Source organism: Arachis ipaensis, chromosome B1 (assembly GCF_059453495.1).
Source record: "Arachis ipaensis isolate K30076 ecotype BB chromosome B1, ASM5945349v1, whole genome shotgun sequence".
NCBI lineage: Eukaryota > Viridiplantae > Streptophyta > Magnoliopsida > Fabales > Fabaceae > Arachis > Arachis ipaensis.
Genome location: NC_142436.1, coordinates 33,897,266 through 33,911,184, shown reverse-complemented (window position 1 = coordinate 33,911,184; position 13,919 = coordinate 33,897,266). Strand labels below are relative to the sequence as shown.

The 13,919-nt window shown below is 32.4% G+C and overlaps 1 protein-coding gene across 13 annotated transcripts; it reads left to right on the top strand.

Annotated features, from left to right (window-relative positions):
* Positions 1-579: 579 nt before the first annotated feature.
* Positions 580-9,233, top strand: LOC107628471 (uncharacterized). 13 transcript variants are annotated; one of them, XM_021119928.2, is made up of 13 exons: positions 587-1,052; positions 1,165-1,255; positions 3,349-3,398; positions 3,834-3,893; positions 4,002-4,041; positions 4,675-4,853; positions 5,005-5,043; positions 5,202-5,288; positions 5,626-5,802; positions 7,715-7,775; positions 8,000-8,124; positions 8,689-8,780; positions 8,913-9,233. In XM_021119928.2, exons 3-13 carry the CDS (start codon positions 3,351-3,353, stop codon positions 9,025-9,027), a joined length of 1,023 nt encoding a protein of 340 aa, XP_020975587.1. In that variant the 5' UTR covers positions 587-1,052; positions 1,165-1,255; positions 3,349-3,350; the 3' UTR covers positions 9,028-9,233. The 13 variants fall into 13 exon arrangements, with proteins under 13 accessions (XP_088357459.1, XP_016186621.1, XP_088357457.1 ...); XM_021119930.2 differs by having other exon boundaries at positions 671-1,052; positions 1,165-1,273; XM_016331135.3 differs by lacking the exon at positions 1,165-1,255 and having other exon boundaries at positions 581-1,052.
* The last annotated feature ends 4,686 nt before the right edge of the window (positions 9,234-13,919 follow it).

Here is a 13,919-nt window from a genome sequence, read left to right as displayed (position 1 = left end):
CATTCTATATTTAGATTTTTATTAATGTTTATATTAGAATAATATTTCTTTTATTTATTATATTTTTTTTTTTATTCTCATTCCATTTTTTCTTTCTCCGAAGAAGAGGCGAAACATAATCAACTTGAATTCGGGACAGCTATTCGAAATCTTAGTAAAAAGGGGGGCAAAGATGATGGCATATCAACAATGAAAGTGTCAGCTGCTATAGAATTCGAAAGAGGGAACATGGTGTTGAATAATAAACTATTATCATTTTTCAATTTATAAGCGAAAATTTATTTTAATCGCAGCAGCTGTGGATGAAAATCTTCACGGTGGAAAGGTAATGGACCGTCATAGACTCAAATAGTATTTGTCCCATCGAAAAATACGGTCAAAGTTTGAACCATAGTCGTTAGAATCGGACCGACATAAACAGTCGGATCGCAAAACCGATTAACTGGTCATAGGATCAGTCTGGATGGAGTAGAGGACCGACAAGAAAAAGAACCAGCAAAAATAAGTTTGACCTGGCCGGTTTTAGTAAAAATCGGTGTATCGACATAGTTTAGAAACTTGGACCGCTTCGGAATTGAAAAAAGGAAAAGGAAAAGAAAAAGAAAAAGAAACCTACGCTATCTGAAGTTCTGAACTCAAAACACCCCACCCCCCCCCCCCCCGGGCCTCCGTCTCTCTCACTTCTCACCTTCCAAAACGGCACCCACCCCCAGCGCGCGATCTCTCTCTCTTTCCTCCGTCTCACCTCCCTCTCACTCTCACACTCACAGATCTGCCACCGCTCACCGCCACCGCACGGTTGCTTCTACATCGCCGGCTCCTCTGCGTCTCGTCCCGGCTCCTGTGCATCTCTTGCGCTGCGTCGTCGCCACCGTCCGTGGCTCGCCTTCACTATGTCGTCGCGTCTCCTTGCTCCTATGCGTCTCTAGTAGTTGTCGTCGCGTCTTCGTCCGGCGTGGCTCGCCGACGCTGCTGCCTCCCCCTCGCCAGTCTCTGCTTCGCCGTGATTGGTCTCCCTCTTCTCTGCCTGCGTTCCGCCTTCACATCATCAGGTATGCTTTTTGTTGATTTCGTGGCAGATTATTCAAATTTTTGTTTTACAACGTAATATATGGAGGTTTAGTGGTTGATTGATATTTTCTTTCTCTGATTATTGGTATTTAGGGTTTATTTTGTTGCTGTGCTATATTGTTGCTCTTCTTCTCTGCCCCCGCCTCGTGCCTCCTCTGTCTCTGCTTCTGGCCCTCTCCACCTTGTGCCTCCTCTGACTTTGGTTTAGTAGTTATTGTATATTGATTTTTAAAACTTGGTTGTTGCTGTTTTAACGTAGATTTAGAATAGATATAAATAAATAATAAATTGATGTTTATTGGAATTTATATAGAATGACACTTGAAAGTAAATTTGAAAGCAATTGGAATTTGATGCCAATTGAAATTTGTATATAAATTGTTTCCGTTTTAAACTTTAAACATATGTTTAGAATAGGAATTTGATGTTAATTGGAATCACTTTATTGTTGTTGGTTTAATACTTGATTGTTGCTCTTTCAATGTAGATTTAATATTTGATTATTGCCATTTTAATGTAAATTTAATACTTGATTGTTAGTCTTATTGTTACTATTACATGATTGTATCAATATAGGTTTAATGCTAATTGAAATTTTTCTAATAGTTATTTTTAGAAATTGAGATTTGATTGTTGTTAAAAGTGTTATTGAAGACATTTATTTCCTACTAATATAGGTTTAATACTTGTTGATTGACTATTTTATATTTTTATTCAAATGGGACCTGGGTTACTGATAACTATGGTCCGAACGCCTGAATCTTTATGTTATTCACTTATTTGCTTCTAACACTTTTCTTCTGAGACCTCATTCTAATTTTCTCATCATTCATCAATCTCCTGAGTCCAATTTTTTTCTTCTTTATGTAATTCTCACAACCGATATCTCTCTAATTTCGCCTCCGATTTCACGGAAGCAGAATTGGTGCCTGATTGCTCAATCGATCAATTTGAGAAGCTGAATCAGGTGTATGTGTATAGTTTTCATCGTATAAATTGTGATTTGTGGAGTTTGTTAGGAATTTAAGATATTAGTATTTGTTATCAGTTGCCAAAATTTTGAAATGCAAGTTCGAACAGAGCTCTAGACTTACTCATTCAAAAACACTAAAAAGGTCTCTTTGTCTCTCTCCTTCCTCCATTGCTTCTAGTATGGATTTGTCTCCTCCCCAAATTCTTATTCATCAATCACTTTTTTTTTCTAGTCTATCTGGATCTCGTAATTTGTTAACAATCTGAATCTAATTTCAACATTATCAGGCTTAGGTTACCAAATTAGGGTTAGACTAGGCTTCTGATCATGAGTGATACGAGAAGAAAAAAATGAGATGAGCTGATCAGGTTTAGAAAAGTGTGTTTATTGTGTGTGGTCTAGGGCTTTTATGATTGATTATAGAGATTGTATTCTCAGAAAGTTCCCAAATTGCAAGTTGTTGTAAAGCTGAACGGTTGTGCATTTGTCATTGTTGAGTTTTAGGATTTTCAATGATTTATTAGTATCTGCCGTCTTTTGTCATTCAATCTAATTTCCCTAGTCTCCATCTTAATGTTGTGAAATTGAAGCTGTAATTTACTTTATATTGCTCACTCCTCTTGGTGGTAGTTTAATCTGTTGCGGATAGCTTGAGAAATAATGTGCAGAGATTTCTCCTTAGAGGTATATGCAAAACAATTAGAGTGGCTTTTGTTTTTGTATTAGTCTTGTGAGGTAAAGAATGAATTGAGTCTTTGGTGTACACTATCTTTTGATGAATCGGCAATGATAAGGACAAGTAGATAGTTGATAACTGTTAGTTGGATATGCTTGACAATATGTTGTTTGTGAGTTGTGTTTGACTCTGAAACTTGATTTTCTGAAATTTTGTCAATAGAGAAAGACACTGTCTAGCATAGGATTACCTATCTAGTTTACAGTTAGAAATTTAAGACAATGTGACAGCCGTGAAACTGTAATAGTAAAATTGAACTATCACTTGATTAATTTAAATTGTTGTATCCATTGTTGCACCATATTTTCACTTGTGAAACTAATGTTGAATGTTGAATATGCTAGTGAAGGTTATTGTTGTAGTGATAATGTTCAAAGTGCTTTCCATTAATTGAAAATGCTATTTGAAAATTATGTATACCATATTCAATTGAATTCCCTAAGGTGAAAAATTATTGCATAATAGAGTTAACATTCTTTGGTTAAAACCCTATTGATATCTTACTGGATTTTAATTCAAATAGGCCCTTTATTTCTCTAGTAACATCAAAGTAATTCCTGTGTCTCAGCAATGGCGGCACCATTTTTCTCAACACCTTTTCAGCCCTATGTTTATCAGGTATTTGCATATTCTTGCCATTTACAATAAAAAATATAATTGTATTTTATCTGGGAAAGCTTAAGTTAATATGTTTGCTGCATTAATTATTCCACATCCAGGTTTGTATTTTGTGAAATTGGAATAGTACCACATGTGCAGTAAATAGGAAGGCCTGAACTGACTATTAATCCTAACATGATGTTTGGAAAAAGGAAACATATCTGAATATTTTTTATCTTTTACTCATATGACTGCTCATGATCAGACTCCAACAAAATTTTAGTTTTGCAGGTTGTTTTGTAGTGTATCGTGATGTTCAACTTATTATGGGATAGTACTCTTCTTCTTTCTCCTAAAAAAGAAAGGAGAAGACATGTTCAACATCATATTGCTTGTATTGTCCTATGAAATATCCTTCAGTCTGATGATAAATTTTTCTTCATTGTGGTTTAGAGTCCGCAAGATGCAATCACACCTTTTCAGATTTTAGGGGGTGAAGCTCAGGTGGTCCAGGTATATGAACCACCCTCCTTGGTGTAAAAATTAAAGTCAGATTTTCTCCCCCATATTTCTTTTAATGTTATTCATAAAATTAACTTTGACTTTGTTGTTGCAATACAGATAATGTTGAAACCCCAAGAAAAAATTATTGCAAAGCCTGGTAAGTCGTTTAGGGACTTCTATTTGTGACTCTAGATTTATTTTATTTTATTTTTCTTGATTGCTTTTTCTCTGTAGACTTAGGATGAAAATTTTTTCCCTGTCAATGCATATATGATATTTTAAATGATATCCATGTACTATAATTAATATTGCATATTTGCTATGTAGGCTTAATTCTGTTGTAGTGTAATATATATTGATGTTTATTTGTTTAACATGGCTTATACTGGGCATGACTCTTGAACATCAATTGGATGAGATGACAAATTTTCTTAATTTTCAATTTTTAATGTATTTTTTGGTCTTAACATTTTGTCTTAGTTATTTTCTTCATATGAATGCATAATTAAATACTGAAATTCTTTCCTTTGTGATTTGTTGGTTTGCGTGCCTGTGTTTTTTTTTATTTTTCTCTAGTTAATTTTTTTTTTTGGAAAAAGAAGGGGGGGGGGGGGGGAGGCGAGGAGGAGCATTATGAAGTATAAGTAAAACTGAACCTGATTTCTGATTTTGCTTTAAGTTTCTTTAAATGTTAACATGGATTGTGCCTATGTCCATATATAATTTATAGTTAGTCTGTGGATTTCCCCTCTGAAAATTTAAGTGGAGTTTTATTATACTGCTATTGTAGGTTCCATGTGCTTTATGTCAGGATCCATTGAAATGGAAAATTCCTATCTTCCAGAAAATGAAGTAGGCATATGGCAGTGGCTATTTGGCAAAAACATAAGTAGCATCTTTCTTCGAAATTCTGGACAAAGTGATGGATTCGTTGGAATTGCTGCACCTTATTTTGCAAGAATTCTTCCGGTTTGTGGTTTATATGCATCTCTAATTTGTTTCAGATAACATTTGTTACTCCTTTGCTTGAAGTCTCCAAATTCATCACCTGAAACATATGCTTGGATTCATTTTGACTGAAAGACCTCTCTATATATGTTTCTTACTCATGCAAATACAGATTGATTTAGCAAGATTTAATGGGGAGATTTTGTGTCAGGTATTAATTTGTTGGCTGTTGTTGTTTCATCTGTATGTTTGAATTTCTTAGAGTGATTTTAAAAACTAAAGTTTGATTTCGTTGGGCTTACTTCTGTTGATTTTTCTTTCCCATACCAGGACCAAAATATGACATAACCAATTTTTCAATTTCTGTAGCCAGATGCATTTCTTTGCTCTGTCAATGATGTGAAAGTCGTCAACACAATTGATCAGAGGGGACGTAATATTGTTGCTGGTGCTGAGGTAACTGGGATGTTTCCTATTTTTTATTTTCTTGTTAACAAATACGAGATACTTGGTGTCACTTACCTAGCAAGCAATTTATTTTCTTTCTCTAAATATCATGGTTCTGAAACCGGAGTGGACCGGCCGGTCCAACCGGAAACCGGGAGCATTTGCGGTTCGGTTCATTAGGAGAAACCGCCATTTCAAAAACCGCATGAAAACTGTTGAACCGGGATCCGGCTGGTTTATATGAAATGTCGTCGTTTGATGCTTCCTTAAAAAAAAAAAGCAATCTGATTCCTTCCTTGTTCCAGTGACCCAGCCCCTTTCTCCTTCTTTTTCCTTCACAATTCAGAACCTTGCACTGCCCTCATCCAAAAAAAGCCCTAGCCATCTAGCCTCCACCACCACTGCCGCAAGAAGTGGGACACTGTCGCCGTCCGTCGCACTCAGGAGCTTCCTCTTCGTCCTATCGGCGTGCTCCAAGTCTCGGACCCCTGTTCGCTCCACCGATCGCAGCTTCTTCCTCGAGGTCAGCTCGGTGTTTGTTGTCACGTTCTTCGTCTTCGTCTTCTTCTTCTTCCTTTCAATCTCTTTGATATGTTATGCCCAAATAGAGCCTTAATTTGACTAATTTGCTTGTGTATGATTAAACCTTGTTACTTTATGAAAGAATGAACTACTTAACATTCTGGAGCCTTAATTTTCTTGTACCAGAGACAATTTTTTATGTATACCCAATATAATTTGCCTTGCTTTTGTGATTCTGTTTTCTTCTATGAATCAATGTTTATTTGAAGGTAACTTGTTAGGCTCTCTATTTTGTTTGATTGTGATGTATTTTACTTGGTGTTAGTATTTTGTGATGCTATGGAACAGAACAGGATGTGTCAGATTGAGCTGAAAGTAGGATTATATTTGGAAGATAATCATTCATGTTTGGATGTTGTATTAGAGGCAGCCAAAAATTAATTTTGATTTATTGATGCCACAGGTTTTGGAGTTATCATGTGCTCTGGCACTTGTGTAATTTGATGCTTGCCTGTTACTGCTACTTTGAATGTTCATCTCAGCGTGTGATACTTCTGTTTGGGTTTAGGGTTGATACTTCTATTTGTGAATATGAACTTGATGGATGATTATATAATGTACTTCTTGGTAGTAACACTTTTGTTTTATCTAAAGAAATGTCACTGTCTTTTGAACAAAATTGAACTGATCACTGATTATTGATATTTCACTCATTTAGTATATATTAGTTGAATGAGTCGGTTCATTTGAGATTTTGAGGGAGCTGAAATTTGATAATGATATATCACAAAAATAGAATTCATTTGAGAATTTGAGGTATAACAAAAGCAAAAATTTTGTAGCAGTATTTTGTAGCAAAAATTGCTTATTCATCACCATCATATCATGTTCTAATTCTGCTTCCTATAAATGTGCGTATGGTTGCTTTCATAAACAGGAACAGAAAGGTCTCCAAATTTGATTATAAAACGGTGTTTTTGGTTAGACCACGGTTGAATCGGTTGGACCAGTGAATCAGTGAACCAGTAACTAGAGCAGTTCAATGACCGATCCGATTTTCAGAACCTTACTAGATATTATCCTTTTTATTTATTTATTTATTTATTTATTGTCAGGGTGGGGGGGAAGATTAAAGAAGAATTTCATTAAGAGTAGAAGGATAATCCCCCTGTACAAAAGCAAAGCAAAAAAAGGATTATCTATAAAGCATGCTTTCCAATCTCTCAGCATGTTTCAAAAGGAAAGTCCCTTATAAAGATCATTAGCTTTACACCCAATGGATGCTAGACATTTAATCCTATCCATACAACGTACTTGTTAGAAAATCTGTCTTTGGAAGTGAGTGCATTACGCTCCAACCAAATAGTTCAAATGGTGGGTGTATCTTTCATAATGGATAGTGCCACAAAGATTTGCCTCTTTCCTGCCTGCCAAACCTAACAAACCTAGTCAATAGAAGCTGATCTCCGGTTGCAGGGCACGCCCAACATTTACCAAAGATGGTAAAAGTAATTGTTCCATAAAAACACAGCCATCAAAACGTAAATACAGATTTGAATTTTATTTTTTATTATGCCCACACATAACATACATCAGGGTAGATAGCCTTTGAATCTGCAACATGTAATTGGTATTAATCCCGTTAACCACAGCTGTGCATACAAAATATTTTACTTTAGATGGGGCTTTGGACTTCAAAATGGGTTTGTTTAGATGGAAGAGGTTGTGCTGGAGGATTGATTTGGGTTACACATACTATACTATGTATCAGTATAATTAATCTATGCTGTCATGCCTGTTTTTATATAGCAATTCAAAATTAGAGGTTTCCGATAGTAAAGGAAATCAGACAAGTCCTCTTGTCATACAAATTGCCATGTTATTTATCTAAGACAACAATTGTATTGTTATAGGGATTTTTGAGGCAGAAGATATCAGGTCAAGGGCTTGCATTCATACTTGCTGGTGGATCTGGTACAATTCTCTTCCCTGTTAGTCTGTTACCATGCTTAAAATGCTACTTATGGAAGAAATAAAATCAATTGCAACTGTTTCTTCCCTTTCCAATTTATCTTCCAACTTTTAAATGTCATTCTTGAGTAAGGTCTATGTTAATAGTATTTTTGATATTTTGAATAACTACTATAATATTACTTTGTTGCTTATCTTGGTTATCCTTCGGTTTTGTTTATTGCTAGTTCTACAGAAAAATCTTGAGAGCGGTGAAGTTCTAGCAGTTGATGTTTCATGCATTGTTGCTGTGACAAGTACAGTCAATGTCCAAATAAAATATAATGGTCCTCCAAGAAGGACAATGTTTGGAGTAAGTAACTTCTACTACTGATTTTTATTTTATTATTATTTTCTTAATATTCCCACAATATACAGTTATCATTGGATTAACCTTGCATGGTTGCTATAGCAAAAAATTATAGATAAATATTGTTTGATATTTTACACGTTAGACCTGTCTTATCTCTGTGCGTAGTGAGCTTCTAGAAGTTTGTAACTGTATTGTTGTTTGGATTATTATTCAAAGTATCGTATGGTTTGATTTAAGAGAGATATTGGGAGTTACATCTTACATTACTATTTACTAACCCATGGAGATCCCAGGTAATTGACAGTTGATTATGCTTTGGGAAATATTTACAATGCATGAAAGTGATATAAAAAATAATAAAAAATGAAGTTAAGAAAAATCAAAAGGATGAGTGGTTATGGGTGTTTTCTGTGCATGCATGGAATTTGTTCCACAAACATGCAACCACCTTTTCTTCTTGCTGCAATTAATTTAATTATGTAAGCCACCATAACACCCCTTCTGCATGCCATATCTTATATTTTTATCTATAATTTGTTACATCATTTGTCCTCAAAATTGCAGGGTGATAATGCTGTGACAGCTCTTCTCACAGGACCAGGCATTGTGTTCATACAAAGTTTACCGTTTCATAGACTTTCTCAGCGAATTGCTAGGTAAACATTTTGCTTGATAGATAGTGTGAAATCCTTTCATCTTTCTCTAAGTGATTTTCTCATACAATCATCCTCTTTTTTTTTTTTTTTTTTTTTTTTTGTTGGGGGGGGGGGGGGGGGGTGGTGTTTCAGATCGGTGACATCTCCAAACATGAGGGAAAATCCCAAGTTTTTAATACAGATTGCCATTTTCTTTTTCCTGGCCTATGTTGTCATTGTATCTTCATTAATATTGACAGATGTATGAAACTTAGTTAAGCTTTTTCCTTTTTCTTTATTGTGGTATTTCAACTTTTATACCATTTTATGATCATAGATACTAGGAAGGTGAGAAGAAGAAATTTGAATGTCTTGGATTTGGTTAACAACAGAGTGCTTGATGGTCGGATTTTGACAAAGAAAAGCATCCGAATTATATCATTGATATCTATCACAAAAATGTTCATTTTATCAGAATATTAATCTATTTCAACGCTTCTTATGAGTTGTTGATTACAATGATATGATATTATGTTTGAATTCATAGAAGAAAGAAGGTTAAATATTTGAATGTTTTATAATAAAAATCATTGTTCTGAAAATCGAACCGGACCGGCCGGTTCGACTGGGTTAACCGAAAACCGATTATCGAGCCGGTCCGGTTGATATAAAAAACCGCCTGGCAAAAAACCGGCGGAAAAACCGGTCGAACCGGCGGTAAACCAGCGAACCGGTGAAATCGGACGGTTTTTTAACGGGTTTTAAAATTTTAATTAAAAAAAAAAAAAGAAATTCAGCGTATAAAAGCTGTCTCCTCAGATCCCCTCCCTCACGCAAACCCTAACGGCGTAACCCACAACCTCCCTCTCTCTCTCTCTCAGCCACCACAAGCAGTAGCCACCGCCTCTACCGCCGTCGAACTCTTCTCGTCAGCTAAAAGATGCTGTCACCGCGCGCAGTGACAGACAGAGTGTCAGATTGAAGTTGTTGTCCGTCGTTCCTCTTCACGCCGTCGCCTCTGGACTTGCATGTCGAAGCTTGTGGCCGTCTTCTACTCTTCTCTACGTCGTGGTCGTGGTCGTGGACTTGCAGATCGAGGATCTGACAGTTTGAATCCTATCCTCGTCTCTGACTCGCCGTTCTACCCTCCTCGACAGTTGAGTTGCGTTCCTCCCTCATCTTGGTCTCTGTCTCGCCATTCCTCCCCCATCTCTGTCTCGCCGTTCCTCCTTCGCCGGCAGTTGGGTTTTGTTACAACTTCGTCTGTCTCTGTCTCGCCTATCTCTGAGTTTTATGATTCTGAATTTCTGTTTTTGTATGATTCTGGAACCAAAAATGTTTAGGATTATGAGTATGCACTGCTGAAATCTATGTTTGCTTCAGTTTGTTTGTTCATTTTATTGATTGAGTTACTGTGATTATTGAGTTGCTGTTTTCTGATGATTGGGTTGCAATTTTTTTCTGTTTTTTTTCTGAGTTAGGGTTATTGGTGGTGTGATTTGCTAAATTTGGATTGAGTGTATGTGGATTGTGAGTGGATCTGAATTTCAATTTTTTGTGATTGAGTGGCTGAATTTTCTGATGCTTTTGAATTCTCTGGCTTGTCTGAATTTGGATTTTGAGGTTTTATCTTGGGTATTTATGCTGATTATTTTATTAGAATTTGAGAGTTAATTTGTTACTGTAATTTGATTTCATATATTTTTGTAATTCTGCTTGTTTATATTTTTGTAATTATGATTATGTTTGTTCCAAATTCAATGGTCAGTGGTTATTAGGATTACTGATTTATTAGGATTACTGATTTGTTTGTTATTTTTTATTATTAGGTTATAAATTAAAATTTTAAATTTTAAATTTTAAATTTTATGAGTTAAATTTTATTTAAAATTATATATTAAATTTTTAATAATTTTATTTAATATTTAATTAACCGGTCGAACCCCGGTTGAACCCCGGTCGAATCATTGAACCAGTGAACCAGTCACCTCACTGGTTTATTGACCGGTCCGGTTCTCGCAACCTTGATAAAAATACCAAATGTTCTTTAAAACATGATAAATGATTGAAATTAAATATTTTCTTTTGAATACGTATCACATGTCAAGAGTAACAAATTAGACTATTGATTTAAGGGTAAAGTGTATTTTTTATTTTTAAATTTTTTAAAATATTTTTAATTTTTAATTTTTAATTTATTTAATTTTATCTTTTAACGTTTTTTATTTATTCAATTTTTTTATGTTTTTTATTTATGTCAGATATTTTTAGATAATTTTGCCTCTAATATTTTAGAAGAAATTAACATTTAGGGATAATTTTATCGCAAATAAAAATCAATCAACTATTTAACTAAAATGTAAATAAATTATGTCCAACAGCTTTTGATATCTTAAATAATAATAAATTTATAAAACTCATATTTCAAACAACATAAATGTATTAATATTTTTCTATCCTAATAATTTTAATATTATTTTTTACACTTTAATAAACAAATTTTTTTTACATAAAATAATAAAAATAATCAAATTATTATAAAATTATTTTCTTATTTGTATTTTTAGATTTTACATTTTTAAATTCTAATATTTTTTGTAGTAAAATATTTTTCTATAAATAATTTTATTAAACTATTATTAATTATATATTAAAAATTTTAATTTTTTGGATCTTATTAAATAATGATATAAAAATTTAAATTTTAAAATAATTATTATATTTATCTAGTGAAATTAAAAAAAAATTAAGTATATAATAATAATAATAGTTAGATAAAATCATTTAAATATAAAAATTTTTCACTACAAAAAGCCTAAAATTTGAAAATGTAAAATTTTAAAATATAAATGGCAAAAAACTTTGTAATAATTTAATTATTTCTACTATTTTATATAAAATATTCATTTGTTAAGATCTAAAAATGATATTAAAATTAGTAGTATTAAAAAAATATTAAAAATTTAATATTATAAAAGAAAAATAAGATAGATTTATATAAGGACTAAATGAAAATAATTTATATGAATATTTTTAGGGACTAATTTGACTCTAAATAGTTATGACATGTCAGGTAATATGTGGTATGTTACGTGCCACTAACTTGACACATCAACTAATTATTTTGTGACACGTGACATTAACTTATCATGATATCATGTCACATGATATTTAATGTGATACACCATTATCTAACTAACAGAAAGACCAATTTAACTTATGTAGGACTAACATGACTGATTTAATCTTTTAAAAACTAATTTAAAAATGAGTAATTTTTTAAAAAACGAATTTGACTATTATTCTAAAAAATATTATTGTATTAAAATGAGTTTCAATAAAAGTGATATGTTTTAGCCTTTGATGTGTGTTATTAATATAATTTTTATTTATAAAATATTACTCAATAGTAAATATTATTTTGTGCTTAATATTTATATTATATTTTAAGTTTATCATTAATGTTTGACCATGACATTTTAATGTTTTTAATTATGCCGTTAGATTTGACATGGACGAGAACGTGGCATCCTATACTAACACGTCAACCTAGGGTTGTCAAGTATTATTGACACTAGAGTACCACCCGCGCGTAGCGCGGTTATATAATTTATCTATATGGCTAATCAATCATAAAAATTGATATTAAAGAAATAAAGAAAAAGTCTAAATTTAAACACAATGATATAAGCATGTGTAATGATAAAAGTCAATCCTTCAATTTAAATATGTTAATGTATGTCGAGAAGCTTGACTTCTTTACAAATAACAAATGTCTAGTTAGTTGCATTATAATGTTACTTATTTTTTTGTTTAAATTTTTTTTAATTTCATTATTTTATTTGTTGGTGTATGATTATATGTTTCTTATCTAAACAAAGTGGAACAGAGGACAGTTAAAAATAATTTATAATGTTGTTTAAGTTGTGATTTTAATTTATAAAAAATGTTTGAAATATAATTTTTTATTTGTAAATTTTGTTTAATTAATTATATAATTAAATTGTAAAAATACCACTTAACAGTTAGTATATTATAGTTATTCATTCTTTTTATACCAAGCATTGTAAGGAAAATATTATTCGTATTTGTATGTATATAAATCATGGCCAGCTTCAAAGTTTTGGGGCATAGATTGTGATTTTGTAAATGTGTATGTTAGTACCTATCAGAGAGAAAATATTAAGCCCTGATTAATTTGAGACACTAAAAAAAGAAAAAAATTTAATAAATATCATAAATTTTTAATGTAAATTAAGATGACTCAAAAATTAAATCACACAGCCTATGACCCAACAACAAATTAAAACTAAACAGCTAGAAACTGATTAGTTACTAATTACTAATAATAATAATAAAAAATAAAATAACACAATATTAAGAACATACCTTTAATCCACACAATTTTCACATTTACAAAGTGGTTTAGTATTCAATTTTCACACCTTTAATCCAAAAAATTGCAAATTATGAACATTGAGAATAGCTCAAATTTTTTATAATCTTATCTTATATTGCAATAAATTGTTTTTAATATATGAAATTACCAAGTAAACATCTTCTTTCAAAGGAATTATATACAATCTCAATGAAAAAAATATTGCTTTTGACTTGTTTTTTCCGAAATCAAACACATAAAAACACAAAGGATCAGTCTCTATCTCAAGACATTATTCTTACCAAAGCAATTCACATATAAATTATTTATACTTATTGGAACTTCCTCATATTGCAGTAGCCAAAGAGTTTTTTTTTTTTGCCAAAACAAAAAACAAAAACATGAAAATCAGACAAAGACAACAATAAACACCAAAACTACAATAGATAAAAACAAATTCTATCCTCCGTTCATTTGTTTCTCATTTGAATCACCTATATGTACCACTCCTCTAGACTCCTTTCCTAGATTCAATTTTTCACTCCTGCTATGTACACCAAATTACTTACAAAACAGTGACAGACACACTTCCCTTTTATCGCTATGAATCTTCCAACCGACCGAAAATGCAAAGCAACTAAATGGTTTCCCTAGATATACCCAGTGTATAGGAAATAATAAATCATAAAAGTGATACCTTTTAGCTGTTGCACATCTTTAAGTGAGCTTTCTTTTTTTTTTTTTCAATATTGAAAGTTCAGCCTCGTCCTTAGCCAGAGTAG